General features: G+C 51.7%; 1 protein-coding gene across 2 annotated transcripts in view; it reads right to left on the reverse strand.

The window, feature by feature from the left end:
- LOC119976478 (regulator of G-protein signaling 17-like) overlaps window positions 1-27,210 on the reverse strand; it is a 145,350-nt gene that overhangs the window by 52,458 nt on the left and 65,682 nt on the right. For both annotated transcript variants that reach the window (XM_038817019.1, XM_038817028.1), the window contains exons 3-4: window positions 7,492-7,631; window positions 942-1,043 (exon numbers count right to left, since the gene is read on the reverse strand). In XM_038817019.1, coding sequence (XP_038672947.1) covers window positions 942-1,043; window positions 7,492-7,631 — 242 coding nt within the window. The remainder of the gene's footprint in view (window positions 1-941; window positions 1,044-7,491; window positions 7,632-27,210) is intronic.

A 27,210-nucleotide genomic window follows, 5' to 3' on the forward strand; every position in this document is an offset into this window, starting at 1 on the left:
CCCCCCCACACCCCTCCCCCCCCCCCCCCGCAATCAGACACTGAACGGCGTCAACCATCATCAATGGTGACGCTGTTTTATAAGCTACTCTGTTTTTCGCCGACATGACCCGTGGCCACGTCGGCGGGACTTCGGCCCATCCGGGCCGGAGATTTGTTGAAACAAAAATATAATGAAATCCCGCCGGCGCCAGCTGTTTTCAGAGGCTGCCGGCGGGATTTGCACAGCGCCGGTTTTTGGCCGGTCAGAGAATAAAAAACCCTGCGGGAGCGGGAATAACGCCGCTGCCGGCCGATTCTCCGACCCTGCGTGGGGTCGGAGAATTTCGCCCGAGGAGTCTCTTCACTCAAGAGTGTGGTGAATATGTGGAATTCTCCATCCCAGAGGGCTATGGGACTCAGTTGTCCAGTCTGTTCCATACAGAGATCAATAGGTTTCTATATATTAAAAACAAGGGACACGGGGATAGTGCAGGAAATGATGTTGAAGTTAAAGGTCAGCCATGATCTCATTGAATGGCAGAGTGGACTCAAAGGACGAAATGGCCTCCTCCTGCTCCCATTCTCTCTGTTCTCATGTTCAAAGAGTAGCGTAAAGGTAAGCCTAGTGACTACAGGTCACAGTCACTTTAACCTCAGTGGTGTGGAAGCTTCGAGAGAACGATCATTTGGGACAAGATTAATATTCACTTGAGCAAATGTGGGTTAATTAAGGAAAAGCCAGCAAGAATGGCAGGCCAACAACTCGTTAATATTGTGCACATGGGATTTTATGTGAACGGGTTAAAACGGGTTAAGAGTAAGTTAATTAGGCCTGTGGACAATTAATAATTGGTTGGATGGACAGTAACCAAGTCTATCCCTTGGGTTCAGCTGCAGGCTGCTGTGAGGCTAAAGCTTTGATCACTGTGACAGAAAAACAAAGGAACACATTCAACTGACCTCTCTTCTGTAGATTCAATGGTCTCCACAGTGGTTTCCATTTTAGTTTCTTCCGTAGGCCTTCCCGCCGTCTCCTCTCTCTCTTCCTTCCTGGCAGAGAGACTGGAAAGAGAAAAGACACATCACTTCATCAAGGCAAAGAAGACATCGAAACACAGGACAACGTATTTATTAGATTTACCTAGGGCGGCACGGCGGCGCAGTGGTTAGCACTGCTGCCTCACGGCGCTGAGGACCCGGGTTTGATCCCGGCCCCGGGTCACTTTCCATGTGGAGTTTGCACATTCTCCCCGTGTTTGCGTGGGTCTCACCCCCACAACCCAAAGATGTGCAGGTTAGATGGGTTGGCCACACTAAAATGCTCCTTAATTGGAAAAAAAATAATTGGGTACTCTACATTTATTTAAAAAGGAATTTAAAAAAAAAGAATAATCTTTCCCGCTTTTGTCCGCCAGCCGCTGTTGATCTTCACTATTGTGCGGGACAACGTGGAGGGTGAGTGGAGTTGGGGACTGATGAGTGGCCACAAATCAGGAACAACCATCTACATTTACAAATAATCTCAATACAGAAAACAAAGGTCCCAGAAAACTTTATATAGGAAGGAAGGAAAGGGGGAGAAGCTCTCTGCTGATCACTAGCTGAACTATTGAGGTGGGTTTTGAAGAGGATTTTGAAAGTTGGCTTGTTTGCGTGCGATCCTCGTCGCCCTCCAGGTTTTGAGGCGAATTTCCACAAGGTTCCGTGACAACGGGAGTGGAAGATATTTATTAGTATGTGGGGAGGAGACCAATTATATCAGCAATGTGTGAGGAGGGAGCCAATTATCAATGACACTGGAGTATGGGGAGAGGGACTGACAGCAGAACATTTGAAGGCAGCCATATCATCATCAGGAGCTGGTTTAGCACAAGGCTAAATCGCTGGCTTTGAAAGCAGACCAAGGCAGGCCAGCAACACGGTTCAATTCCCGTACCAGCCTCCCCGAACAGGCGCCAGAATGTGGTGACTAGGGCCTTTTCGCAGTAACTTCATTGAAGCCTACTTGTGACAATAAGCGATTTTCATTTCATCACCTTTTTATTGTCACAAGTATGCTTACATTAACACTGCAATGAAGTTACTGTGAAAAGCCCCTAGTCCCCACATTCCGGTACACAGAGGGAGAATTCAGAATGTCCAAATTACCTAACAGCACGTCTTTCGGGGCTTTGTGGGAGGAAACTAGGGAGGAAACCCACGTAAACACAGGGAGAACGTCGCACAGACAGTGACTTAAGCCGGGAATCGAACCTGGGATCCTGGAGCTGTGAAGCAACAATGCTAACCACTGTGCTACCGTGCATTGAAACCTCACTGGACACATATCCCAGGCTTGTGATGTTCCTCAATACCTTCAGTCTGTTCAATCTTCCTGCAATATCTGTCCTGCTGTGACCCATCCACTATCCCTCAATTTACCTCGGTTGCAGTAAGCACCCATCAGTCAAAGCAAAGAGGGATCTTTGACTTTAGGAAATTCCCATCAGACAACTTTTGGGTTCAGTGTTTCATTTACTTCTTTACTCAGATCAACACCCATTGGAACAGTTCAATCAACAACAACAACTTATATTTGTATAGTACCTTTGACATAATGAAACAGCCCGAAGCTGCTTCACAGCAGCATTATAAAGCAAAGTAGAATGCCGAGTTGTAGGAGGAGGTATTAGGTCAGGTCAACAGGCAGGTTTTAAGAGGCGCCTTACGGGAGTTGAGCAATGTGGAGAGGTTTAGGGAGGGAACTCCAAAGCTTGTACCCAAGGAACTGAAGGCAGGGCCACCAATGATGGAGCGATTATAACGTACAAGAGGCCAAAGATAGAGGAGCTCAGAGATGTCTGAGGGTTTTGGGGCTGGAGGAGATTATAGAGATAGGGCGAGGTGAGGCCATGGTGTGGGTGGGTATTTGAAAACAAGAAAGAGAATTATAAAATCAATAAGTTGAATGGGGGGCGAGGGGGGTTGTGAGATAGGGGAACAGGATTCAGTGCGAGTTAATACACAGGATTCAGTGCAAGTTAATACACAGGATTCAGTGCGAGTTAATACACAGGATTCAGTGCGAGTTAATACACAGGATTCAGTGCGAGTTAATACACAGGATTCAGTGCGAGTTAATACACAGGATTCAGTGCGAGTTAATACACAGGATTCAGTGCGAGTTAATACACAGGATTCAGTGCAACTTAATACACAGGATTCAGTGCGAGTTAATACACAGGATTCAGTGCGAGTTAATACACAGGATTCAGTGCGAGTTAATACACAGGATTCAGTGCGAGTTAATACACAGGATTCAGTGCGAGTTAATACACAGGATTCAGTGCGAGTTAATACACAGGATTCAGTGCGAGTTAATACACAGGCAACAGAGTTTTGGATGACCTCAGGTTTATGGAGAATGAGGGAGACCAGCCGGGAGTGGATTGGAACGAAGGTTTCAGCAAAGATGAGGCATAATCGGGTGATATTACAGGGATGTAAATGGGTGGTCTCAGCAATGGCACAAATATAAGGTCAGAGACTCACCTTGGTGTGAAATATGGCAGATTGGCTTCGTCAGGGAAAGGGATGGCGTCCGTACTTAGGGAACGGAGCTTGGAGTGGCGGCTGAAAAACAATGGCTTCGGCCTTCCCAATGTTTAATTGGCGGATATTTCTGTTCATCTCGCACCGGATGGCAACAGTGGAGGAGATGCGAGAGGTGGCGATGAGGTGCCATCACCGCATGTGTGGAAATTAATACTGTGCCTTCAGATAATGTTGCTAAGGGGCAGCAGGTAGATGGTAAATAGGAGAGGGCCAGGGTGGGGGATGGGGTGCATCAGAGTTATCAGTGCAAGAGCAGGAACAAAGAAATATCAAAGAACAAAGAAAAATTACAGCACAGGAACAGGCCCTTCGGCCCTCCAAGCCTGCGCCAATCCAGATCCTCTATCTAAAACTGTCGCCTATTTTCTAAGGATCTGTATCCCTCTGCTCCCTGCCCATTCATGTATCTGTCCAGATACATCTTAAATTACATTATTGTGCCCGCCTCTACCACCTCCGCCAGCAAGATGGCGCTGGAGCGAGGCGACTCTCTGCAAGCTCTACCCAACAGATCCACTTTTAACTTAATGTATACTCGTTCTAACCTTTTAAAAATTAATTCTAAAGCTAACATTATTACTAACCTCTCTCTTTATATTGTATATCTTGTGTTGCCCTATTATGTATTCTCATGTATTTTCTTGAATTTTGTTTAATTCCCTTTTCTTCCCATGTACTGAATGATCTGTTGAGCTGCTTGCAGAAAAATACTTTTCACTGTACCTCGGTACACGTGACAATAAACAAATCTATTCCAATGCGTTCCTGGCTCCCACCACCCTCTGCGTAAAGAACATTCCACGCATGTCTCCCATAAACTTTTCCCCTCTCACCTTGAACTCGTGACCCCTAGTAATTGAGTCCCCCACTCTGGGAAAAAGCTTCTTGCTATCCAACCTGTCTATAACTCTCATGATTGTGTAGACCTCAATGAGGTCCCCCCTCAACCTCCGTTACCATTGTAAATGATACTCTGGCCGCAATTAGATAGATAAGAATGGAAGCATTTGAGAGCACTCCCAGCCACCTGGATGATGGTAGAGTGTGTGGCCAACAGGTCAAGGAGGATGAGGCGGGAAAGGTTACCACATGCACAGTCACTTACAATGTCATTTGTGACTTTGATAAGAACTGTTTCGATGCTATGACAGGACAGGGATCAGTTTCCTTGTTTTGCTGAGTCCTGTCGGACTTTCCTTAATAGAATTCATAGAATTTACATTGCAGGAGGAGGCATTCGGCCGATCGAGTCTGCACCCGCCCTTATAAAGAGCACCCTACTCAAGCCCACCTGATCCCCGTAACCCAGTAACCCCCATTTAACCTTTATTGGACACTAAGGGCAATTTATCATGGCCAATCCACCTAACCCGCACATCTTTGGACTGTGGGAGGAAACCGGAGCACCCGGAGGAAACCCACGCAGACACAGGGAGAACGTGCAGTCAGGCAGTGACTCAGCCGGGAATCGAACCTGGGACCGTGGAGCTGTGAAGCAACTATGCTAACCACTGTGCTACCGTGCTGCCCTAAATTTTCAATTAGCTTTCTGGACATATTTCTGCCAGAGACTAACCTGACCTGCTAAAAATGGACACATTGTGGATGAATGTATCACCCACAATTCAAACTGGGAAAAAGTTGGTTTTATTGGAGGATAGAGTGGCAACTTTGAAATTGGTTGTGAAGGCAAAATGGCTAATTGGTGGGGCATGTTGGTCAATATAAGTACTGTCCAAAACCACGTATGACTTAGTTATTGAAGTCTGTCACAATGGGCCCCCTGTCTGTGCTAGAGAGAATGGAAGGGACAGTACACGAGATTGCAGAGAGTGTGTAGGACAGAAACAGGTTGAAGCCAGTGTTTATGTCTATACGAGCATTCTCCCACCCCTACTTAATTCCACCATGAAGGTAAATGCTTGTCGTTCAGTAATGGGTGTGCCAGCCTAGCTACAATTGCCAGAATATGTGGGTCGTACTGAAGTCAGGAATGGAGGTGGGTGGCGATTAAAAATCCCCAGTGTGCCTGTTTCCTCGTGACCAGCACCGGCCATGCCGTGGAGGACAGGTTTGGGGGCCAGCAGGGCTGGCCACCTCCATGAGGCGCAGTCAATTAGGTGCATTAAAAATCCTGTTCAGGATCTGGCCCGATTAGTAGAGCAAATGAAGGATGATTTCCGAAGGTGGGACGGGCTCCCGTTGTCACTAGTTGGTAGGGTCCAGACGATGAAGATGACGGTCCTCCCGAGATTCCTGTTTGTGTTCCAGTGTCTCCACATCTTTATTCCGCGGTCCTTTTTTAAAACGGGTTAACAAGGTGATCACTGGCTTTGTATGGGCGGGCAAGACCCCGCGAGTAAAAATGGGGACGCTTGAGCGGAGACGGGGAGAGGGCGGGCTGGCGCTGCCAAACTTCAGTAACTATTATTGGGCGGCGAACATAGCTATGATCAGGAAGTGAGTGGTGGGGGGAGGGTTGGCATGGGAGCCTATTGAGGCAGCTTCATGTACGGTCACCAGCTTGGGGGTGTTGCGGGCCTCTGCCGTTCCCGCCGGCACGGTACTCCACCAGTCCCGTGGTGCTGGTGGCCCCGTGGGTCTGGGGGCAATGGAGGAAACATGTGGGAGCAGAGGGAGCATCGGTCTGGTCTCCAATTTGTAATAATCACCGGTTTGCCCCAGGAAGGATGGACGGGGGTTTCGGAGATGACAGAGGGCAGGGATTGAGAGGATTGGATATATGTTTATAGAGGGGCGCTTTCCTAGCTTGAGGGAGCTGGAGGAGAAATTTGGATTGGCGAGGGGAAATAAATTTTGGTACCTGCAGGTGCGGGACTTCCTACAGAGGCAGGTCTCAACCTTCCCCCTCCTACCACCAAGGGGGATACAGGATAGGGTAGTTTCCAGAGTGTGGGTGGGAGAAGAGAAGGTCTCTGACATCTATAAGGAACTCATGGGGTCAGAGGAGACGCAGCCTGAGGAGGTGAAGCGCAAGTGGGAGGAGGATCTGGGAGAAGAGATAGAGGATGGTCTCTGGGCAGACGCGTTGAGTAGAGTCAATGTATCCACAACATGTGCCAGGCTCAGCCTGATACACTTTAAGGTCGTTCACTGGGTTCACATGACAGTGGGCCCGGATGAGCAGGTTCTTTGGGGTAGAAGATAGGTGCGGTGGGGGGGCGGGGGGGGGGGGGGGGGGGGGGGGGGGGTGGGCAGCAAACCATGTCCACATGTTTTGGACATGCCCAAAGCTCAGGGGAATTTGGCAGGGGTTTGCAGATGTCATGTCCACGGTGTTAAAAACAAGGGTGGCGCTGAATCCAGAGGTGGCGATTTTCGGGGTGTCGGAAGACCCGGGAATCCAGGAGGAGAAAGAGGCAGACGTTCTGGCCTTTGCTTCCCTGGTAGCCCGGAGATGGATACTATTAGCTTGGAGGGACTCAAAGCCCCCGAAGTCGGAGACCTGGCTATCGGACATGGCTAGCTTTCTCTGTTTGGAGAAAATCAAATTCGCCTTGAGAGGGTCACTGTTAGGGTTCGCCCGGAGGTGGCAACCGTTCGTCGACTTCTTTGCAGAAAATTAATTGTCATCAGAAGGCGGGGGGTTAATTAAGGTGGGACCTGTAAGGGAGGAAGCAGACATTTGCACTAGGTTGAATGTCTCATGTACATTGTTTATTTTGTTGTTGTTGTAAAACCAAAAATACCTCAATAAAATGTTTCTTAAAAAAAAAAAAAATCCTGTTCAGGGCAGTTACCCTCCGGACTGCCAACACGACGGGGGGTGGTTCACTTACCTTGGAGGCCGGCACCATGTGGCGGTTGATGCTGCCAGTAGGCCGAGGTGCAGTGCAGCCTAAGGCCAGGATTTGAAGTGAAAATGCAGCTCAGTGTGTGAGTTGGGGTGACCTACCATGAGCAGCTGCAGCAACAACACCAGCAAAAGCAGCAAGTGTTCGGCCTCGGATTGGGCGATGCCTGCGGTTCGGTGCCGTCTCCTTCATTCCTTGTTTCTGCCCTCTTCCCCATTTCAGGTCGCTCGAATCCCACGCACTTGAAAAAAAAATAATGGAGAAATAAAAAAGGTTCTCAATAAAAGTAATGACGACATAATGGTCACGGTGTGGGGGCCTTGCTTGGGTTAAACAGCTGATTTTGTTTGTTTATTCACAGGGTCTGGGTATCGCTGGCATGTCCGACCTCTGCCAGCTGGAAGGACAGGAGCAGCAGATTCATGGAAACCCCCACCATCTGGAAGGTCCCCTGCTAGTCGCCATCCTGACTTGGAAACATATCTCCGTTCCTTCACTGTCGCTGGGTCAAAATATTGGAACTCTATTTCTCACAGCAAATGGGCTGCAGCGGTTCAAGAAAGCGACTCACCACCACCTTCTCAAGGGCAATTAGGGATGGGCAACAAATATTGGTCGAGCCAGCAACGCCCACATCCCATGAACATATAAAAAATATATTGTCCATCTCTAATCCCCCCGGAGGAAGTGCCGCTCCCACTTCCTTGAACCGCATTTTTTTTCTTCTTTTCTTCAATAAATTTAGAGTACCCGATTAATTTTTTACAATTAAGGGGAAATTTAGCGTGGCCAATCCACCTAGCCTGCACATCTTTTGGGTTGTGGGGGCGAAACCCACGCAAACACGGGGAGAATGTGCAAACTCCACACGGACAGTGACCCAGAGCCGGGATCGAACCCTGGGACCTCGGCGCCGTGAGACAGCAGTGCTAACCACTGCGCCACCAGTGCTGCCCTTCTTGAACCGCTTGTCACAACTGAGTGGTTTGCTAGGCTGTTGCAGAGGGCAAATTAAGTCAACTCCGGGGGGTCACAGGTTGAGCCGGCTTCCAATTCACTGTGGCCTGTTTCTGCACAAGCCCAACTTCACAGTCAATGTGTTTGGTGCAGCTTTGCTGAAGAGAGCAGTTCCGCCCCATGGTGCTGTTAGAAAGCGTTTCCCATTTCTGTAAAATATCATAACGATGGTGTTCTGATGAGACAAGGAGGGAGAATCTCTCCCTCACAATTTGGTAACTAAGGACATGGATTCCACCAAAACGAGGAGAACTTATGAATCCAATTCGAGAGAATTATTAGCATGTGGACACCAGGAGAAGCAGTGGCAGGTTCTCAAATACAAAGAAGAACAAAGAAAATTACAGCATAGGAACAGGCCCTTTCGGCCCTCCCAGCCTGTGCCGATTCAGATTCTTTATCTAAACCTGTCGCCTATTTTCCAAGGATCTACTTCCCTCTGTTCCCCGCCCGTTCATATATCTGTCCAGATGTATTTTAAATGGTGCTATCGTGCCCGCCTCTACCACCTCCGCTGGCAAAGCGTTCCAGGCACCCACCACCCTCTGCGTAAAAAACCTTCCACGTACATCTCCCTTAAACTTTCCCCCTCTCACCTTGAAATCGTGACCCCTTGTAATTGACACCCGCACACTTGGAAAATGCTTGCTGCTATCCACCCTGTCCATACCTCTCATAATTTTGTAGACATCAATCAGGTTCCCCCTCAACCTCCGTCTTTCCAACGAAAACAATCCTAATCTACTCAACCTTTCTTCATAGCTAGTACCCTCCATACCAGGCAACATCCTGGTGAACCTCCTCTGCACCCTCCCTCAAGCATCCACATCCTTCTGGTAATGTGGCGCACAGTATTCCAAATGTGGCCTAACCAAAGTCCTATACAACTGTAACATGACCTGCCGACTCTTGTACTCAATACCCCGTCCGATGAAGGCAAGCATGCTGTATGCCTTCTTGACCACTCTATCGACCTGCGTTGCCACCTTCAGGGTACAATAGACCTGAACTCCCAGATCTCTCTATACATCAATTTTCCTCAGGACTCTTCCATTGACCATATAGTCCGCTCTTGAATTAGATCTTCCAAAATGCATCACCTCGCATTTCCCTGTATTGAACTCCATCTGCCATTTCTGTGCCCAACTCTACAATCTATCTATATTTTGCTGTATTCTCTGACAGCCCTCCTCGCTATCTGCAACTCCACCAATCTTAGTATCATCTGCAAACTTGCTAATCAGACCACCTATACCTTCCTCCAGGTCATTTATGTATATCACAAACAGCAGTGGTCCGAGCACGGATCCCTGTGGAACACCACTAGTCACCTTTCTCCATTTTGAGACACTCCCTTCCACTACTACTACTCTCTGTCTCCTGTTGCCCAGCCAGTTCTTTATCCATCTAGCTCGTACACACCCTGGACCCCATGAGACTTCACTTTCTCCATCAGCCTACCACGGGAAACTTTATCAAACGCTGTGTCAATAGGTGAGGAATAAAAATTGGAAGTGGTGTGAGAGAAAGGGACAGCTTTAGCAATATGCCACAGGCACACTGGATCAAAGAGTGTCCTTCACTGTCAAAGATTTAATTGAATTCCTAATATCCCAAAGGAATTATTTTCTGGTCGCTGGCAACAACACTGCTGAGTGTAAAACTTTCCCCAGCCCCTGGGAATTCTTATGTCGAATGCCCTCCGGTCACACCATCCTGACTTGGAAATATGTCGCTGTTCCTTCAGTGCCACTGCCATGGGTGGGACTGGAAGATACTGCCGCCAGGAATGGCCGGGAGATTTCCGTCTGTATCTCTGCTCAGATGTACAAAATTGTTACAGCACAGAAAGAGACCACTCGGCCCGTAATGACTGTGTAAGTTGTAGCAAACTCATCAAAGGACCAAAATGAACTGGACATGTTGGAACAGGACATTCCATTTTAAACGGGCAGATCAGGCAGACAACAGAATCAAGACAAACAGGCATGAAACAGCCCAATCTCATTCAGAGACCAGGGGCAGTTGAAATGCAAATCACTTGCAGCCAGAAAGACTCACAATACCTTAATGGGATAACAAGTTATCTCCAGCGGCCATTGTCAAGAGACCAGGGGCAGTTGAAATGCAAATCATTTATTGTCCTGGCCAGATGGAAGCACAATACCTTAATGAGATAACGATTAAAGTTGTCTCCAGTGACCATTGTCAAGATACCAGCAGAAAGCAGAGACATTGCAAGCTTTTTGTAAGGGCACTGATTAAAATCAAATGACATTATGACACCTTGTGATTGGGGAACTTGATCACTTCCATTCTGTCAACAATCAGAAAGGCTTCCTTTGTCCTGGAACTGACCCTGTGGGAGGGTCAGTGTTTCACCCATTCAGGGTTCTGCCCTTAAAAAGTCATGTCTGAGGAACTCTGCCCTCCTGCAAGAACTCTGCTCCCCTGCAAGAACTCTACTCTCCTGAAAGAAACTCTACTCTCTTGCCTGACACACGCTTCGCCTGGCTGAAAATAGACCACGAGAGCTGAAGGAGTAACAGCCGCGAGGACTAGCCAGTTTAAAAGAAGATCTAAAGAAATCTGTGTCAACGTTTTTTTAGCTATCCTGTCCCTGGAGCGGTGAGTATATTCCTCCAGCTCACAGAAAACTCCCAATTAGTATAGCTAGTTGAGGATTGGGGTGGGTGAGTGAATGTATGTGTGTTTGCGTCGCTAAAGTAAATCTGTATAAACTGTAAGAATTTTCGATGTGCCGTTTAGCCTCTTGTTTTACACATAGTATTTCATAATCGGTGTGTGTGTGGACGCTAATCTCAGTTGCAGAAGACTTAATTTCTCTTGAATAAATCAATTATTTTAAAACTACCATCATTGTGGTTCTCACCTTCCTTTCACTGTCCGCTCTGGTCAAGTCACAATAATTGCCAGGACATAATCCCATAGTCAAGGACCGGAAAAGGGAATCTGAGTGCTTCGAACACGCTCACTCAAGAGAGGCTACTGGTCAGGAATAAACAGTGGTCCCTCTTTCTCTCTCTCTGTTGTGAAGTTACACTAGTGAGGCACTTCCAGGTGACATTTCTCCATCACAGGAGAGAGACTCACACAGGTGTAGGTGGCAGTCAGGGTAACTGGTGTGGCATAAGGACAACCTCACTGGTTAGGTATAAACAGTGAGACATGCCCCCTCTCTCTTGAGAAGCTGTCCCAGTGCGACACTTCCGGGTCGTGGTTTTGGCACCTGTGGGAGAGAGACACCCACAGCCTGTTGTGGAGTAAAGGAAACCCTTTTCGTTACAACTGTGTCGACCCTCTGAACGAACAATGCACAGAGTGTCATTCCCCCGCCTTCTCCCCATAACCCCACACATTCTTCCTTTTCCGAAAACAATCCAATTTCCTTTTGAAAGCCTGGATTGATCCGACCTCCACCAGACTCAGGCAGTACGTTCCAGATCGCTCGCTATGTGGATCTGTCTCCACCACACTCGGACAGTGTTCCACTGTCCCCACCACACTCTCAGACAGTGTGTCCCACTGTCTCCACCACACTCTCAGACAGTGTGTTCCACTGTCTCCACCACACTCTCAGACAGTGTGTTCCACTGTCTCCACCACACTCTCAGACAGTGTTCCACTGTCTCCACCACACTCTCAGACAGTGTGTTCCACTGTCTCCACCACACTCTCAGACAGTGTTCCACTGTCCCCACCACACTCTCAGACAGTGTTCCACTGTCCCCGCCACACTCTCAGACAGTGTGTTCCACTGTCTCCACCACACTCTCAGACAGTATTCCACTGTCTCCACCACACTCTCAGACAGTGTGTTCCACTGTCTCCACCACACTCTCAGACAGTGTGTTCCACTGTCTCCACCACACTCTCAGACAGTATTCCACTGTCTCCACCACACTCTCAGACAGTGTGTTCCACTGTCTCCACCACACTCTCAGACAGTGTGTTCCAGATCACTCCCTGTTTGAAAAAGTCCCCCCCCCCCGCCCCATTGCTTCTTTTGCCAATTGCATTAAATTGCTGTCGTCTGGTTCTCAATCCTTCCACCAATGGGACAGCGTCCCCCTATATATTCTATCCAGACCCCTCATGATTCTGAATATCTCTCGGTGTTACAATCCCTCATAGAACAGTACAGCACAGAACAGGCCCTTCGGCCCTCAATGTTGTGCCGAGCCATGATCACCCCACTCAAACCCACATATCCACCCTATACCCGTAACCCAACAACCCCCCCCCCCCTTAACCTTACTTTTATTAGGACACTACGGGCAATTTAGCATGGCCAATCCACCTAACCCGCACATCTTTGGACTGTGGGAGGAAACCGGAGCACCCGGAGGAAACCCACGCAAACAGGGGGAGGACGTGCAGACTCCACACAGACAGTGACCCAGCCGGGAATCGAACCTGGGACCCTGGAGCTGTGAAGCATTTATGCTAACCACCATGCTACCCTGCTGCCCCTCTAAGGGGTCGGAACCTACATTGTATCAGGTTCCTCTCCTACACCTTGGAATACAAACTCCCCAGGTAATTAGGGGCGGAGCTTCCTCCCAATTGGAAGAATGCCCGCAGGATATAAACTCCGGCTTGGGAGTAGGTCGGGAAGGAGGACCCTGAGAGGAGTGGGGAGAGAGAGAGTTATTGTATTGTGGAGTAGCAGAATAAACCTTGTTGTATCGTGTCTGTCTGGCTACGTGCGGTGTCCTGATCTTTGGTCACAACATGAACAAATCCATATTTTGCTTCTATTGAGCCTCCAGCAACTGAGGCTTTTTGGAGAGGAATTCCAGATTTTCTGAACTTCATTGCTTGAAGCAGCGTTTGCTCATTTAACTGTAAAACAGCCTGTCTCCAATCTTAAAATTAAGTCCCTTATTCTGGATTCCACCACCACAGGGAATAGTGACTTCATATCGGGCCCATCAAATCCTGTGACCTCTCCATTAATCTGAGGAAGGAGCTGTGCTCCGAAAGCTCGTGTTTGAAACAAACCTGTTGGAATTTAACCTGGTGTTGTACTTACTGTGCTCACCCCAGTCCAACGCCGGCATCTCCACATCATGGCCTGTGAATGTTGATTAACCTTTTTAAACTCAAGAGCTGTAATGGATCTCTGTAATGGGCCAATGAGGAACAAGGAAAAGAAAGCTCTTCCTCCCAGTTGCCATGCATGGTTGCTGTTGGATTCTGGGCAAGGATTGTGCCACGAGAGCCTTTGATGCTCATCCCCCCCCCCCCCCCCCCCCCCCCCCCTCCCTAACATCCTGTCAACTGTCGGTGCTCGGTTAACCCCAGGTCGGTTGGGGTCTGTACTTTACCCCAGCAAGGAATCTGCATCTCCCAGCAACAGGGGCACAGGGAAGAGAGAGAGAATTGTGAAAAACACACCTTTAGCTCCCATTGAGAAACTAGATGGGCCAAATTTAGAAAACAATATAGAGAAACGCACGGAATTGGAAAACGAAGCTATCACTGGTGAGGGGTTGGGCTGTTCGGTGGTTATGTTACTGCAATACTAATCTAGAAACCTGGACTAATACCCTAGAACGTAAGTCCAAATCGCACCGTGAACGGTTTGAAAATTTGAATTATTTAAATTCAAAGTTGGACTCAGTCCAAATGGCCGAGAAGCCGAGAAGATTGTTGTATTCACTCAGCAAGTTCACCGATTGACCTTACCTGGCCGTGCGTGACTCGAGTCCCACGCAAACATAAAGGACTCTTAACTCCCCTCTGAGGTGGCCTTGCAATCAACTATATCAGCGACACCCCGATCTCAAAGAAATGCCAGCCAGTCAGTCAGCGAAGATGATTCGGGTTTGATTCTTGAAGACATTTGTTGATTTTAGATTTGGGTCAAGCAGTGAGATCGTTTAGTCTCCCCGCCCCGCGATTCGGAGGTCATCTTTTTCCATCCCCACCCCATCAATCCCACCAAATGTTCAAACTTACCCATCAGTTGCTCACTATTGAATGGGCAGCATCGTAACAGCAGGACATTAACAAGGTCTGACAGTCCCTGAAGTTCCGATCTGCTGCTAAACACAGGGAGGCACTAATCATTATGGAAACACATTGTACATCACCCTGGAAAGATCACTTCCAACTGGGGCAGGATGAGCTGCCGCTTTATCCATCAACAATCACACTCAGTTCCCCCCCCCTCCACTCTCACACCTGCCCTTTCTCTGACTGCACAACAACTTGGACTTTCATATCGCCCTTACCACATTAAAACGTCTCACAGTGCTTCTCAAGAAGGTTAATGGACAAAATTTGACACTGAGCCAAGTAGGAAGATATCAAGATCGGGAGAACAAAAGTGTTGTCAAAGAGGTAGCTTTTAAGGAGCATCTTAAAGGAGAGGGAGAGAGGACGAGAGGGGTGCAGGGAGGGGGGTGGCGTAGGGCATGGGGCGGGGGGGGGGGGGGGGGGGGGGTGATGGAATTACAGAGCTCAGTGCCCAGACAGTGAAAACTCAGGGCCAATTAAAATCAGGCATGCCCCGATATCTACAATTGGAGGAGTGCAGAGATTTTGAAAGGTTGTCGAGCTGGAGGAGTTTTTTGTGATAAGGAGGAATTCTCAATCACACACAGCCTCACTCAAACGAACATACGAATTAGGAGCAGGTGTGGGCCACTTGACCATTTTGAGCCGACTCAATAATATCATGGCTGATCTGAGTGTAACATCAACTACACATTCCCGCCTACACCCAATAACCTTTCACCCCTTTGTTAATCAAGGATACATGGGCGGGATTCTCGGACCCCCCGGTGGGTCAGAGAATTGCCGGGGGGATGCGTAAATCCAGCCCGGCCACCCCGCGATATTCTCCGGCCCCCCCAAAAATCCTGTCGACGTGAATCGTGCCGCGCGCCTCGGAGAATGTCGTGGACCAGCGTGATGCAACAGGCCCCGGGGCCGCCCCAATTCTCCGGGCCGGATGGGCCGAAGTCCTGCCGACGGGATCACAGGCACCTGGGACAGAAGGGGAGGAGTCCGAGGTGTCACAGTGTTCCGGGTCCTCCCCTACAGGGGGACCCAGAATGGGCCTCAGCATCTCCTCCTCCCTCGGGGTGCTCAATGGCCCCCGGGCCTCAACATGGGTCGGGGATGCGAACCCACCAAGCATCCGACGTTCCCCCCCAAAACCTAGCGCTGACAGTCCTGGAGGCTGGCCCTGGTATCAACAAGGGTCTGCAAGTTTGCAGCCATGGAGGTCAGGGAGTTGGCCATCCCTGTCTGTGTCAGGGCGACGCCGGCCATCACCTGGGCAATGGCGCAATGCTTTCAGCCATAGCCTGCTGAGACTGGGCCATGGCCTGCAGAGACTGGGCCATGGCCTGCTGAGACTGGGCCATGGCCTGCTGAGACTGGGCCATGTCCTGCTGAGACTGGGCCATGGCCTGCTGAGACTGGGCCATGGCCTGCTGAGACTGGGCCTTGGCCTGCTGTGACTGGGCCCTGGCCTGCTGAGACTGGGCCGTGGCCTGCTGAGACTGGGCCTTGGCCTGCTGAGACTAGGCCGTGGCCTGCTGGGACTGGGCCATGGCCTGCTGGGACTGGGCCATGGCCTGCTGCGACTGGGCCGTGGCGTGCTGAGACTGGGCCGTGGCCTGCTGAGGCTGGGCCATTGCCTGCTGGGACTGCGCCATGGCCTGCTGAGACTGGGCCACTGCCTGCAGAGACTGGGCCATGGCCTGCTGGGACTGCGCCATGGCCTGCAGAGACTGGGCCATGGCCTGCTGGGGCTGCGCCATGGCCTGCTGAGACTGGGCCATGGCCTGCTGGGACTGCGCCACGGCCTGCTGAGACTGGGCCTTGGCCTGCTGAGACTAGGCCGTGGCCTGCTGAGACTGGGCCTTGGCCTGCTGAGACTGGGCCACGGCCTGCAAAGACTGGGCCGTGGCCTACTGAGACTGGGCCATGGCGTTGAGCGCCTCTGCGACCTGCTGTTGGCTCTGGCTCATGGCTTCCGGTGAGAGGGCAGCCATGTCCTGGGCCACGGACGCCGCCCGCACGGAACGCCCCAGGCCTTGCAAACTGTTCCCCATGTCTGACACCGTCGTCCCCATTGCCTTCACCGCGGACGCCACCCGTGTGGTTTCGGCCTGGGTGGCACGCATGACTGGCACCACTCCCTGCTTCTGCACACGGGTGGACTCCTCCACCTGCATCTGCAGCTGCCACAAGCCGGCCGTCACCCCCTTCGATCGTCCCTTGGTCCGTGACTGCATCGGGTCTATGGTTGGGTGTGGTAACTCCAGGAACCCAGTACCCGTCTGGGCAGCAGGTGGTTGCTTGCTCCGGGCTGCCGTCCAACCGCCCGGCCCCTTGGCTGCACCTGCCTCCACCTGCTGTACCGGGACGGCTATGTTGTGCACCAGTTAGTGTCCCAGATGCCTCATCACTAAAGTGCCCAACCGAGGTGAGTGTCTCTGCGATGGTGGAGGGTGTAGGAGATAGCAGTGGCATAATGCCATGCTCCTCATCCGACCCAAAGTCCAGGGTCCCCTGGAGTGGTGATTCTTGTCCATCCGTCCCCTTTGTGTGGGTGTCGTGTGCGTCAGTGTCCTGTGCATCAATGTCCTGGGCGTCAGTGTCCTGGGTAGGTGTGTCCTGGGTCAGCTGTGATGGGCACCTGCCCCCTCGTCACTGGCTGTGGTCCACCGGCTTCGCCGCACTCGCATTAGATGGGGGCGCATCTCCCTGGTGCTCCAGGTCTGTCCCTGGCTTGTGGCCGCCCTGGATCGTCCTGGGGGCAGTCGGCATCCGCGGGGACGGGTGGGTCGATGCTTGGTCCTGCAATACACAATACAGCATGCATGGTTAGACACACAGACGGGGATAGGGGGCAAGGGGGACATGGGGAATAAGGAGGATATGGGGGATATGGGAGAAGGGAGATATGGGGTGAGGGGATATGGGGAAAGGGGATATGGGCAAAGGGGGATATGGGGGAAGGGGATATGGGGAGGGGGATATGGGGGAAGGGGGATATGGGGAATATGGAGGATATGGGGGAAGGGGATATGGGAAAGGGAATATGGGGGAAGGGTCATATGGGGAAAGGGGGATATGGGGATATGGGGTGAGGGGGAATTGGGGAGGGGGATATGGGAGATTTGGGGGATCTGGGGATATGGGGTGAGGGGGAATTGGGGAGGGGGATATGGGGGATTTGGGGGATATGGAGATGGGGATATGGGGAAGGGGATATGGGGTAAGGGGGATATGGGGAATGGGGGATATGGGGTAAGGGGATATGGGAGATATGGGGGAAGGGGATATGGGGAAAGGGGATATGGGGGATCTGGGGGATATGGGGTGAGGGGGAACTGGGGAGGGGGATATGGGGGATAGGGGGTATGGGGAAGGGGATATGGGGGATATGGGGGAAGAGGATATGGGGAAGGAGGATATGGGAGAAGCAGGATATGGGGATATGGGGGAAGAGGATATGGGGTGAGGGGGAATTGGGGGAGGGGGATATGGGGGAAGGGGAAAAGGGGGATATGGGGGAGGGGGATATGGGGGAAGGGGGATATGGGAGATTTGGGGTGAGGGGGAATTGGGAGAGGGGGATATGGGGGAAGGGAGATATGGGGGATATGGGGAAAGGGGATATGGGGAAGGGGATATGGGGAAGGGATATGGGGGATATGGGGAAAGGGGGATATGGGGATATGGGGAAGGGGGAAAACGGGGAAGGGGATAATGGAGAAGGGGATATGGGACTATGCAAGATATGGGGAAGGGGATATGGGAGATATGGGAGAAGGGAGATATGGGGAAGGTGGGATATGGGGAAGGGGCAATGGGGGATGGGGATATGGGGGAAGGGGGATATGGGGGAATGGGGATATGGGGATATGGGGGAAGGGGATATGGGGGAAGGGAGATCTGGGGAAGGGGATATGGGGGATATGTGGGAAGGGGATATGGGGGAAGGGGGATCTGGGGGAAGGGGATATAGGGAAGGGGATATGGGGATAGGGAAGGGGATACAGGGTAAGGGGATATGGGGAAGGGGATATGGGGAAGGGGGATACAGGGTAAGGGGATATGGGGAAGGGGATATGGGGGATATGGGGGAAGGGGGATACAGGGTAAGGGGATATGGGGAGGGGATATGGGGGAAGGGGCATATGGGGAAAGGGGGATATGGGGTGACGGGGAATTGGGGAGGGGGATATGGGGAAGGGGAAAGGGGGATATGGGGAGGGGGATATGGGAGAAGGGGGATATGGGGGATTTGGGGTGAGGGGGAATTGGGGGAGGGGGATATGGGGGAAGGGAGATATGGGGGATATGGGGAAGGGGAAAAGGGGATATGGGGAAGGGGATATGGGGAAGGGAATGTCAGGGATATGGGGAAAGGGGATATGGGGATATGGGGGAAGGGGGAAAACGGGGAAGGGGATATGGGAGAAGGGGATATGGGGGCAATGGGGGATATGGGGAAGGGGGATATGGGGCTATGGGGGATGTGCAAGATATGGGGAAGGGGATATGGGAGATACGGGAGAAGGGAGATATGGGGAAGGTGGGATATGGGGAAGGGGGCTATGGGGAAGGTGGGATATGGGGAATGGGGGCTATGGGGAAGGGGATATGGGGAAGGGAGATATGTGGGCTATGGGGGAAGGGGGATATGGAAGATATGGGGAGAGGGGAATATGGGGCAAGAGGGATATGGGGAGTGGAATATGGGGGAATGGGGATATGAGGGAAGGGAATATGGGGGCTATCGGGGAAGGGGGATATGGTGGATATGGAGTAAGGGGGAATTGGGGGAGGGGGATATGGGGAAGGGTGATATGGGGGAATATGGGGGAAGGGGATATGGAGGAAAGGGGAAAAAGGGGAAGGGGGATATGGGGAAGGAGATATGGGGGAAGGGGATATGGGGGATATGGGGAAGGGGATATGGGGGATGGGGATATGGGAGAAGGGGATATGGGGAGGGGGATATGGGGGCTATAGGGGATATGCAAGATATGGGGAAGGGGGTATGGGAGATATGGGAGAAGGGGGATATGGGGCAAGGTGGGATATGGGGAAGGATATTATGGGGAAGGTGGGATATGGGGGAGGGAGACATTGGGGAAGGGGATATGGGGAAGGGGGATATGGAAGATATGGGGAAAGGGGAATATGGGGTAAGGGGGATATGGGGAGGGGAATACGGGGGATATGGGGAGGGGGAAAAGGGGGAAGGGGAAGGGGAATATGGGAGAAGGGTGAAAGGGGGAAGTGGGAAAGGGGGGCAGTCAGAGGGGGGTCTCACTTGGTGGTGCGCCCCTGACCTCTGCATCCACAACCTCCCGGTCCTCGGGTCCGCCTGCAAGTTCCAGGGCCCTCTCCTCATGGATGGTGAGTGGTCGCAGTTCGGGTGGACCCCCTTCGGTCCTTTCACGCTCCTGGTTGTTGTGAGCGCGCTTCTCCTGTGGGGGGAGGGAGGGTGGCAGGGATAAAAGGGCAACAGTGTTAGGCTGACATATACATACAGACCAGTGTGTATGTTGGCAGAGGTTCACAACCCATCCTGCCACTGCAGCCTGCATGGGTGGGTGCAGCCATGTCGGTTGCACCTCGGGCTGTGACGCCCATTGCGGGGTGGGGGGGGGGGGTACTCGCCTTGGCTGCCCTGACAAGGTCATTGACCTTCTGGTGGCACTGGCCGCTTGTCCATGGTGGTGACGGCCTCTGCCACTTCCCACCACAGGCGCCGGCTGAGGCGTGGTGCGACCCTGCGGCCGTTTCTGGGGTACAGGGCCTCCCTCCTCTGCTCCACTGCGTCCAGGAGCACCTTGATGTCCCGCTCCTGGAACCTCGGCGCCATGTGGCTGGCGGCCAATTTGATGGGTCTCTGTTGGCGGGGGGGGGGGGCGTCTTTTGTGCTGCATCGTCGGGGGGGGGGGGCATCTTTTGTGCTGCGAAGCGCGGGGACCGTCCTTTGTGCTGGGCACCGAGTGGCGTCACTGACAACGCACGCATCCATGTTCAGGTGACGCCGTCGCAAGTCGTGTCACGCCGCTGCTAGCCCGTTCCGGGCCGCAGAATTCACGATGTTTCGGGAAGCCCGACGCCGGAGTGATTCGCGCCGTTTTTGCCGCCGGGTCGGGCCATCGCGTCGATTCACGGAGAATCCTGCCCCACATCTCTCTGCCTTTAAAATATTCAGCGACTCTGCTTCCACTGCCTTTTGAAGAGAGTTCCAGAGACTCACCACCCTTTGAGAAAATAAAATTCACCCCATCTCTGTCTTAAATGAGCGACTCTTATTTTTCAACAGTGACCCTTAATTCTAGATTCTCCTCTAAGAGGAAACATCCTCTCCACATCCACCCTGTCAATCCCCCTCAGGATGTTAAATATCCTGTCACATACGCAGCGAGCGCCATTCAGAATTACATACACAAACTGGCATGCTTATACATGTCTATCACACACACTCATACAGTGTTAAACATATACCCATCACTCGTTCAAGGACACACACAGACGACACATCCCACACTCGTGTGGCATGCCACACTCACTATCGTACACATTTTCTCTCTGCACACATTCAACTAGAAGTGACGATTGTGGACAACGTTTCCTGACACAATCGGAATTAGTCAGTTTGAATCCCGCCCACTTTAGTCTCCATCAGATATGTATTTAGCACCTTATTGACTATTGTCTCTCATACAGACTCTCTCTCATACGTAACTTCTCCCTTCCATACAGACACTCTCGCACAAGTACACACATTTTTTTAATGAAAGAACTTACATTTATATTGCCCTTTGCACAAACCCAGGCATCCCAAAGCGCCTGGCAACCAATGGAGTACTTCTGAAGTGCAGTTATTGTTGTAATGCAGGAAAGGTAACAGCCAATTGTGCCACTTGAACTTTCTGAACTAGAGGCAAGTCTTGCACCATAGTACAACTCCTCGTGTACTCTGCTGCATACCTATCCGAATATATACACACCCATGTACACAATTCTACAGTCACTCTGTCTTGCAAACTCTGATGTACATGTGTGGTTGCTCTCAGGTGGGGCATGGTTCTAAAGCATCCCATTTCCTTCAGCAATCCTGTTTTTGGGTCTGATACCCTGAAATGACGATGTGAGAATGTTTTCTGCACTATCGGGTGTGGAACAATAGAGGTTCCCTGTACAGAAGGAGGCCAATTGGCCTTTTGCGTCTGTCGCCCGTTTGCTTGAATAATCTGATCCCACTGTTCCACACACTTACCATACCTGTTTTAAATATCTATCCAGCTTTTCTTTCCTTCCTCGAGCACTCCCCGGGCAAGGTATTCTGTGCTGAAACAATTAGCCCTCTGTGTAAAGCAATATCTCATAACCTCTCGCCTCACTTTCTCAAAGAACAATTTTAGATTGATGATCCCTCGTCACAGAGGAAATAACCTTTCCTCATTCGTAAACAAGCCCTTCACTTTTAGACACCTTCCTTGCTCTGGTGAAAACATTCCCCGTATCACGGTCTCTCCTCAGTTTCATGTCACTGATAAATCCACACTGCATGCAGTCTGCTTTAAATACTTCATGTAATGGACAGCACAAAACTGCGCCCAGTCATATAACTAAGGCTGAAGTTTTGTTCCATTGATCTGGTGCTTATTATCCCAATTATAAAACCCCATGAAGTGACCAGGAAAACCACTATACCGCCCCATGATAACTCGGACACCTCCGCCTGAACTCTCAGACAGCCAGCGGACCTGAACTTCAAAGGATTCCATCATTAGCGGGACCCATTAGGGGTCCAGCGCTGTGGGAAAATTCTTGAAAATTGTCCGACACAATAGCAACATCTAAATCTGACCTTCTGATTAACAATACCGTTCCAAATAATACTCCCACACTGATAATCTGCAGAAAGGTCGGTCTGAACAAATGAGTACGTTACCTTGGCTGCCAGCACTAACGATCTCAAGCGGGAAAACATCGGGCACTGCCCCGGAGAACTCCAGACTGGTGCGGCCCCGACAGGGCTGCTGCCGGTCTCCGTGTGGAGTGGGCATGTCTGAGCCCTGTTCCTGCCCAAAGGCTGGAAAGGAACACAGGCCCAGGTGTTGGGGGGGGATTGATCTCATCCAGCATATCCTCCAGAGCATCACTCAGTCTCCTAGTTCTCACTCTGACAGGATTGAGCTAGCAGATTTCACATGTCTGGAGGGAAGCTATTGTTCTCTTTACCTGTTGAATAGTAACTGGGCGAGAGCCAGTGTGGGTTCTGTGCACAGTCATCATACTGTCAGCAAGAATCCCAGACAAAGCATTTTCACAATAAATCGGATTTATTTTCCGTTGAATTTATGGTTCTCACGCAGTGAGGTAAATCAAGACAAAAATATTGCACACACAGACAAACTCATTTTGGGAGTTACAAATAATGTTGTTTGCATTAAAATCAAGAGAGCGCTCCAATACAGGGGCAGTGAGGTAATACGGTCTGTCTTCATGCCAGCCACATAGTTTATTCCACAACCCCATCATCTTTACTGCTCCACCAGGCTCATGCCTGAAGCCGAGGCCTCCTCGAAGTTAGGCCTCAATAATTTGGCTGCTGATCGGGCCTCCGGTATCAACGTTCAGATTTACGACTCTCCTATTTTCCTCCCCCAGATGCAAGCAACTTGTTGTGTTGCCAAGGTTTGAGGCCTTAGAGCCCATTGACTTGAGCAGGGCTGGCATGGGGCTCGGCCTGTCCTCTCTGCTGGAAAATTTCTGACACTGGAATAGGCTCTTTGCTAGTGGCTGCAATGAGGATTAAAATCAACGTGGTTCTGGAGGGGCTTGATAGGGTGGACCCTGAGGGATTGTTTACCCTGAGGAATATAAAACATGGGTCCCCAATCTCAGGATAAAGGGGGGACAATCTTTCGGGACTGAGGTGAGGAGAAATGTTTTCACTCAAAAAGTTGTGAATGCTTTGGATTCTGCACCCCAGAGGGTTGTCGATGCGACATTGTTGAATACATTTAAGGCCGAGACGGACAGATGTTTGGTGCCTAAAGATTTCATAGATATCATAGAATTTACAGCGCAGAAGGAGGCCATTCGGCCCATCGAGTCTGCACCGGCTCTTGGAAAGAGCACCCTACCTGAAGTCAACACCTCCACCTTATCCCCATAACACAGTAACCCCACCCAACACTAAGGGCAATTTTGGACACTAAGGGCAATTTATCATGGCCAATCCACCTAACCTGCACATCTTTGGACTGTGGGAGGAAACCGGAGCACCCGGAGGAAACCCACGCAGACACGGGGAGAACGTGCAGACTCCGCACAGACAGTGACCCAAGCCGGAATTGAACCTGGGACCCTGGAGCTGTGAAGCAATTGTGCTAACCACAATGCTACCGTGCTGCCCAGAGGGTTGTGGATGCGACATTGTTGAATACATTTAAGGCCGAGAATTAAGGGATATGCGGAACTGGCAGATCAGTGGAGTTGAAGCCCGGGATTAGCCATGACTGTACTGAATGGATGATCAGACTCGATGGGCGGTATGGTCTAAACCTGCTCCTATTTCTTATGTTCTCACAGAATGGAATGGTTGATAGAATGGAACTAAAATGAGTCAATGTGCCTCTGGGGCCTGTGAAACACCAGCAGATTGTCTCTTTTAGCCCTGAAAACATGTGCCACAAGGTCCAATTCCTCATCCACAATCCTCCACTCCCTTATCTCCCTCAGCGTTTCCTCCCTTTCTGACGCACTATCAATTACACAAAGACGAGAGTAGGATGTAATCAAGGCTTTATTACACTAAGATGTGTGGCCTCCGACAGCAGCTGACGAAATGGCTGCTGTACGGGGAGCACACATATTTATACTCCGCCTATTGGTGGAGCCAGAAGGCAGGGGTCTACCCCTGTACCTGTAGTACAGAGATCTTACCGTAAAGCACCTATATCTACATCCCATATATACAATATGTACATCAGTGGTGACTACCACATTCACCCCCGGTGCCTTGATCTGTCGTCCAGAACGCCGTAGTGCTGGAACTCCAGCGGCGGCTTGGTCTTCAGTGACTCGGGGAGTGTGTTGAAATCCTCTTCATCCCCGGGTGCGGGCAAGGGGAGGACGGATTGTCCCGGAGGAGGGGTATAGGTGGGGTGTGCTGGGGAAGGGAGGGTGGCGCCCGGGCAGAGGGGGGTGGGTGTGGGGAACCAGCTGGTGCCAGGTCCCTGAGGGAGACTATGTCTTGGCGGCCGTCGGGGTACGCTACGGAAGGGTACTGCGGGTTGGCGTAAAGTAGCTGAACCCTCTCAACCAACGGGTCCACCTTGTGGAGTCGAACGTGTCTACAGAGGAGAACGGGTCCTGGAGCTGCTAGCCACGTCGGGAGTGAAACCCTGGAGGTGGACTTCCCAGGGAAGGCAAAGAGACGTTCATGGGGGGTTTCATTAGTTGCTGTGCACAGGAGCTACCGAATGGAGTGAAGTCGGGGAAGACCTCCTGCCAGCAGGAGGACGGGAGATTTATGGACCGTAGGGCCAGCTGGATGGCCTTCCAGACCCTCCCATTCTCCCTCTCCACCTGCTCGTTTCCCCTGGGGTTGTGGCTGGTTGTCCTGCTCAAGGCAATGCCCCTGTTGAGCAGGTGCTGGGGCAGCTCATCGCTCATGAATGAGGATCCCCGGTCACTGTGGACGTAGGCGGGGAAACCGAACAGAGCGAAGGTGGTGTTGAGGGCTTTGATGACGGTGGCAGACGTCATGTTGGGGATGGGACGGCAAAGGGGAATCGGGAATATTCATCGGCCACACTCAGAAAGTACGTGTTGCGGTCGGTGGAGGGGGGGGGGGGCCTTTAACGTCCACGCTGAGGCGTTCAAAGGTGTGGGAGGCCTTCACCAGGCCCGCAAGGTCTGGCCAGTAGAAGTGCGGTTTACACTCCACGCAGACCTGGCAGTCTCTGGTGATCGCCCTGACTTCCTCGATGGAGTAGGGCAGGTTGCGGGCCTTGATGAAATGGTAAAAACGTGTGACCCCAGGGTGACAGAGGTTGTCGTGCAGGGTCCGGAGGCGGTCCACTAGTGCGTTGGCACATGTACCTCGAGATAGGGCATCGGGTGGGCTCGTTGAGCTTACCAAGCGATACAAAATCTCGTAGTTGTAGGTGGAGAGCTCGATCCTCCACCGCTGTGTGTTATGACACATGAAGGCAACCGACCGTTGGTCAGTGAGGAGAGTGAATCTCCTGCCGGCCAGGTAATGCCTCCAATGTCGCACAGCTTCAACGACCATTTGGGCCTCCTTTTTGAATGAGGAGTGCCGAATTTCAGAGGCATGGAGGGTGCGGGTAAAGGATGCCACAGGCCTGCCTGCCTGGTTGAGGGTGGCGGCCAGAGCGACGTCTGATGCATCGCTCTCGACTTGGAATGGTAACATCTCGTCGCCCGCGTGCATCGCGGCCTTGGCGATGTCGGCCTTGATACGGTTGAAGGCCTGATGAGCCTCAGCCGTCAGAGGAAAAACAGTGGATTGAATGAATGGGCGGGCCTTGTCCGCATAGTTTGGGACCCACTGGGCGTAATATGAAAAGAACCCCAGGCATCGTTTGAGGGCCTTGGGGCAGTGGGGGAGGGGGAGTTCCATGTGGGGTCGCATGCGATCTGGGTCGGGCCCCAGAACTCTGTTCTGGACCACATAGCCGAGGATGGCTAAGCGGTTCATGCTGAACACACACTTCTCCTTGTTATACGTGAGGTTGAGGAGAGTGGCGGTGTGGAGAAATTTGACAAGGTTGGCGTCATGGTCCTGCTGGTCGTGGCCGCAGATGGTGACATTGTCCAGGTATGGGAAAGTGGCCCGCAGTCCGTACCGGTCAACCATTCGGTCCATCTCCCATTGGAAGACCGAGACCCCATTGGTGATGCCGATGGGAACCCAAAGGAAATGGTAAAGGCGGCCGTCCACTTCATACGCAGTGTATGGGCGATCTGCCTTGTGGATGGGGAGCTGGTGGTAGGCAGGTTTCAGGTCCACTGTCGGGAAGACCCGGTACTGTACAATCTGATTGACCATATCAGATATGCGTGGGAGGGGGTGCGTGTCGAGCTGCGTGTACTGATTGATGGTCTGACTGTAGTCAACGACCATCCTGTTTTTCTCCCCAGTTTTGACCACTACCACTTGGGCTCTCCAGGGGCTGTTGCTGGCTTCAATGGTGCCTTCCCGAAGCAGCCGCTGGACCTCTGACCTCTGACCCCTGTCCTGGGTGCTGTACTGTCTGCTCCTGGTGGCGACGGGTTTGCAATCCGGGTTAGGTTTGCAATAAGGGAAGGTGGGTCGACCTTAAGGCTCGCAAGGCCGCACAATGTAAGGGGTGGTAGGGGCCCGCCGAATTTGAGGGTTAGGCTCTGGAGGTTGCACTGGAAGTCCAGGCCTAGTAGCAAGGCAACGCAGAGGTTGGGAAGGATATAGAGGCGGAAGCTGCTGAATGCCATGCCCTGGACAGTGAAAGTGCCGATGCAGTACCCCCGGATCGCCATGGAGTGGGATCCAGAGGCCAGAGAGATTCTCTGGTTAGCGGGGTGTACCACGAGGGAGCAGCGCCTTACCGTATCGGGGTGAATGAAGCTCTCGGTGCTCCCGGAGTCCAGCAGGCAGGAGATCTTGTGCCCGTTGACCTTCACTTTGGTTGAAGCAGTCGCGAGGTTGTGTGGTCGAGACTGGTCAATCGTGACCGAGGCTGGTCGTCAGCGGTTGCAGGCGATGAGCG

The sequence above is a fragment of the Scyliorhinus canicula genome, chromosome 1 (assembly GCF_902713615.1).
Source record: "Scyliorhinus canicula chromosome 1, sScyCan1.1, whole genome shotgun sequence".
NCBI classification, from domain to species: Eukaryota; Metazoa; Chordata; class Chondrichthyes; order Carcharhiniformes; family Scyliorhinidae; genus Scyliorhinus; species Scyliorhinus canicula.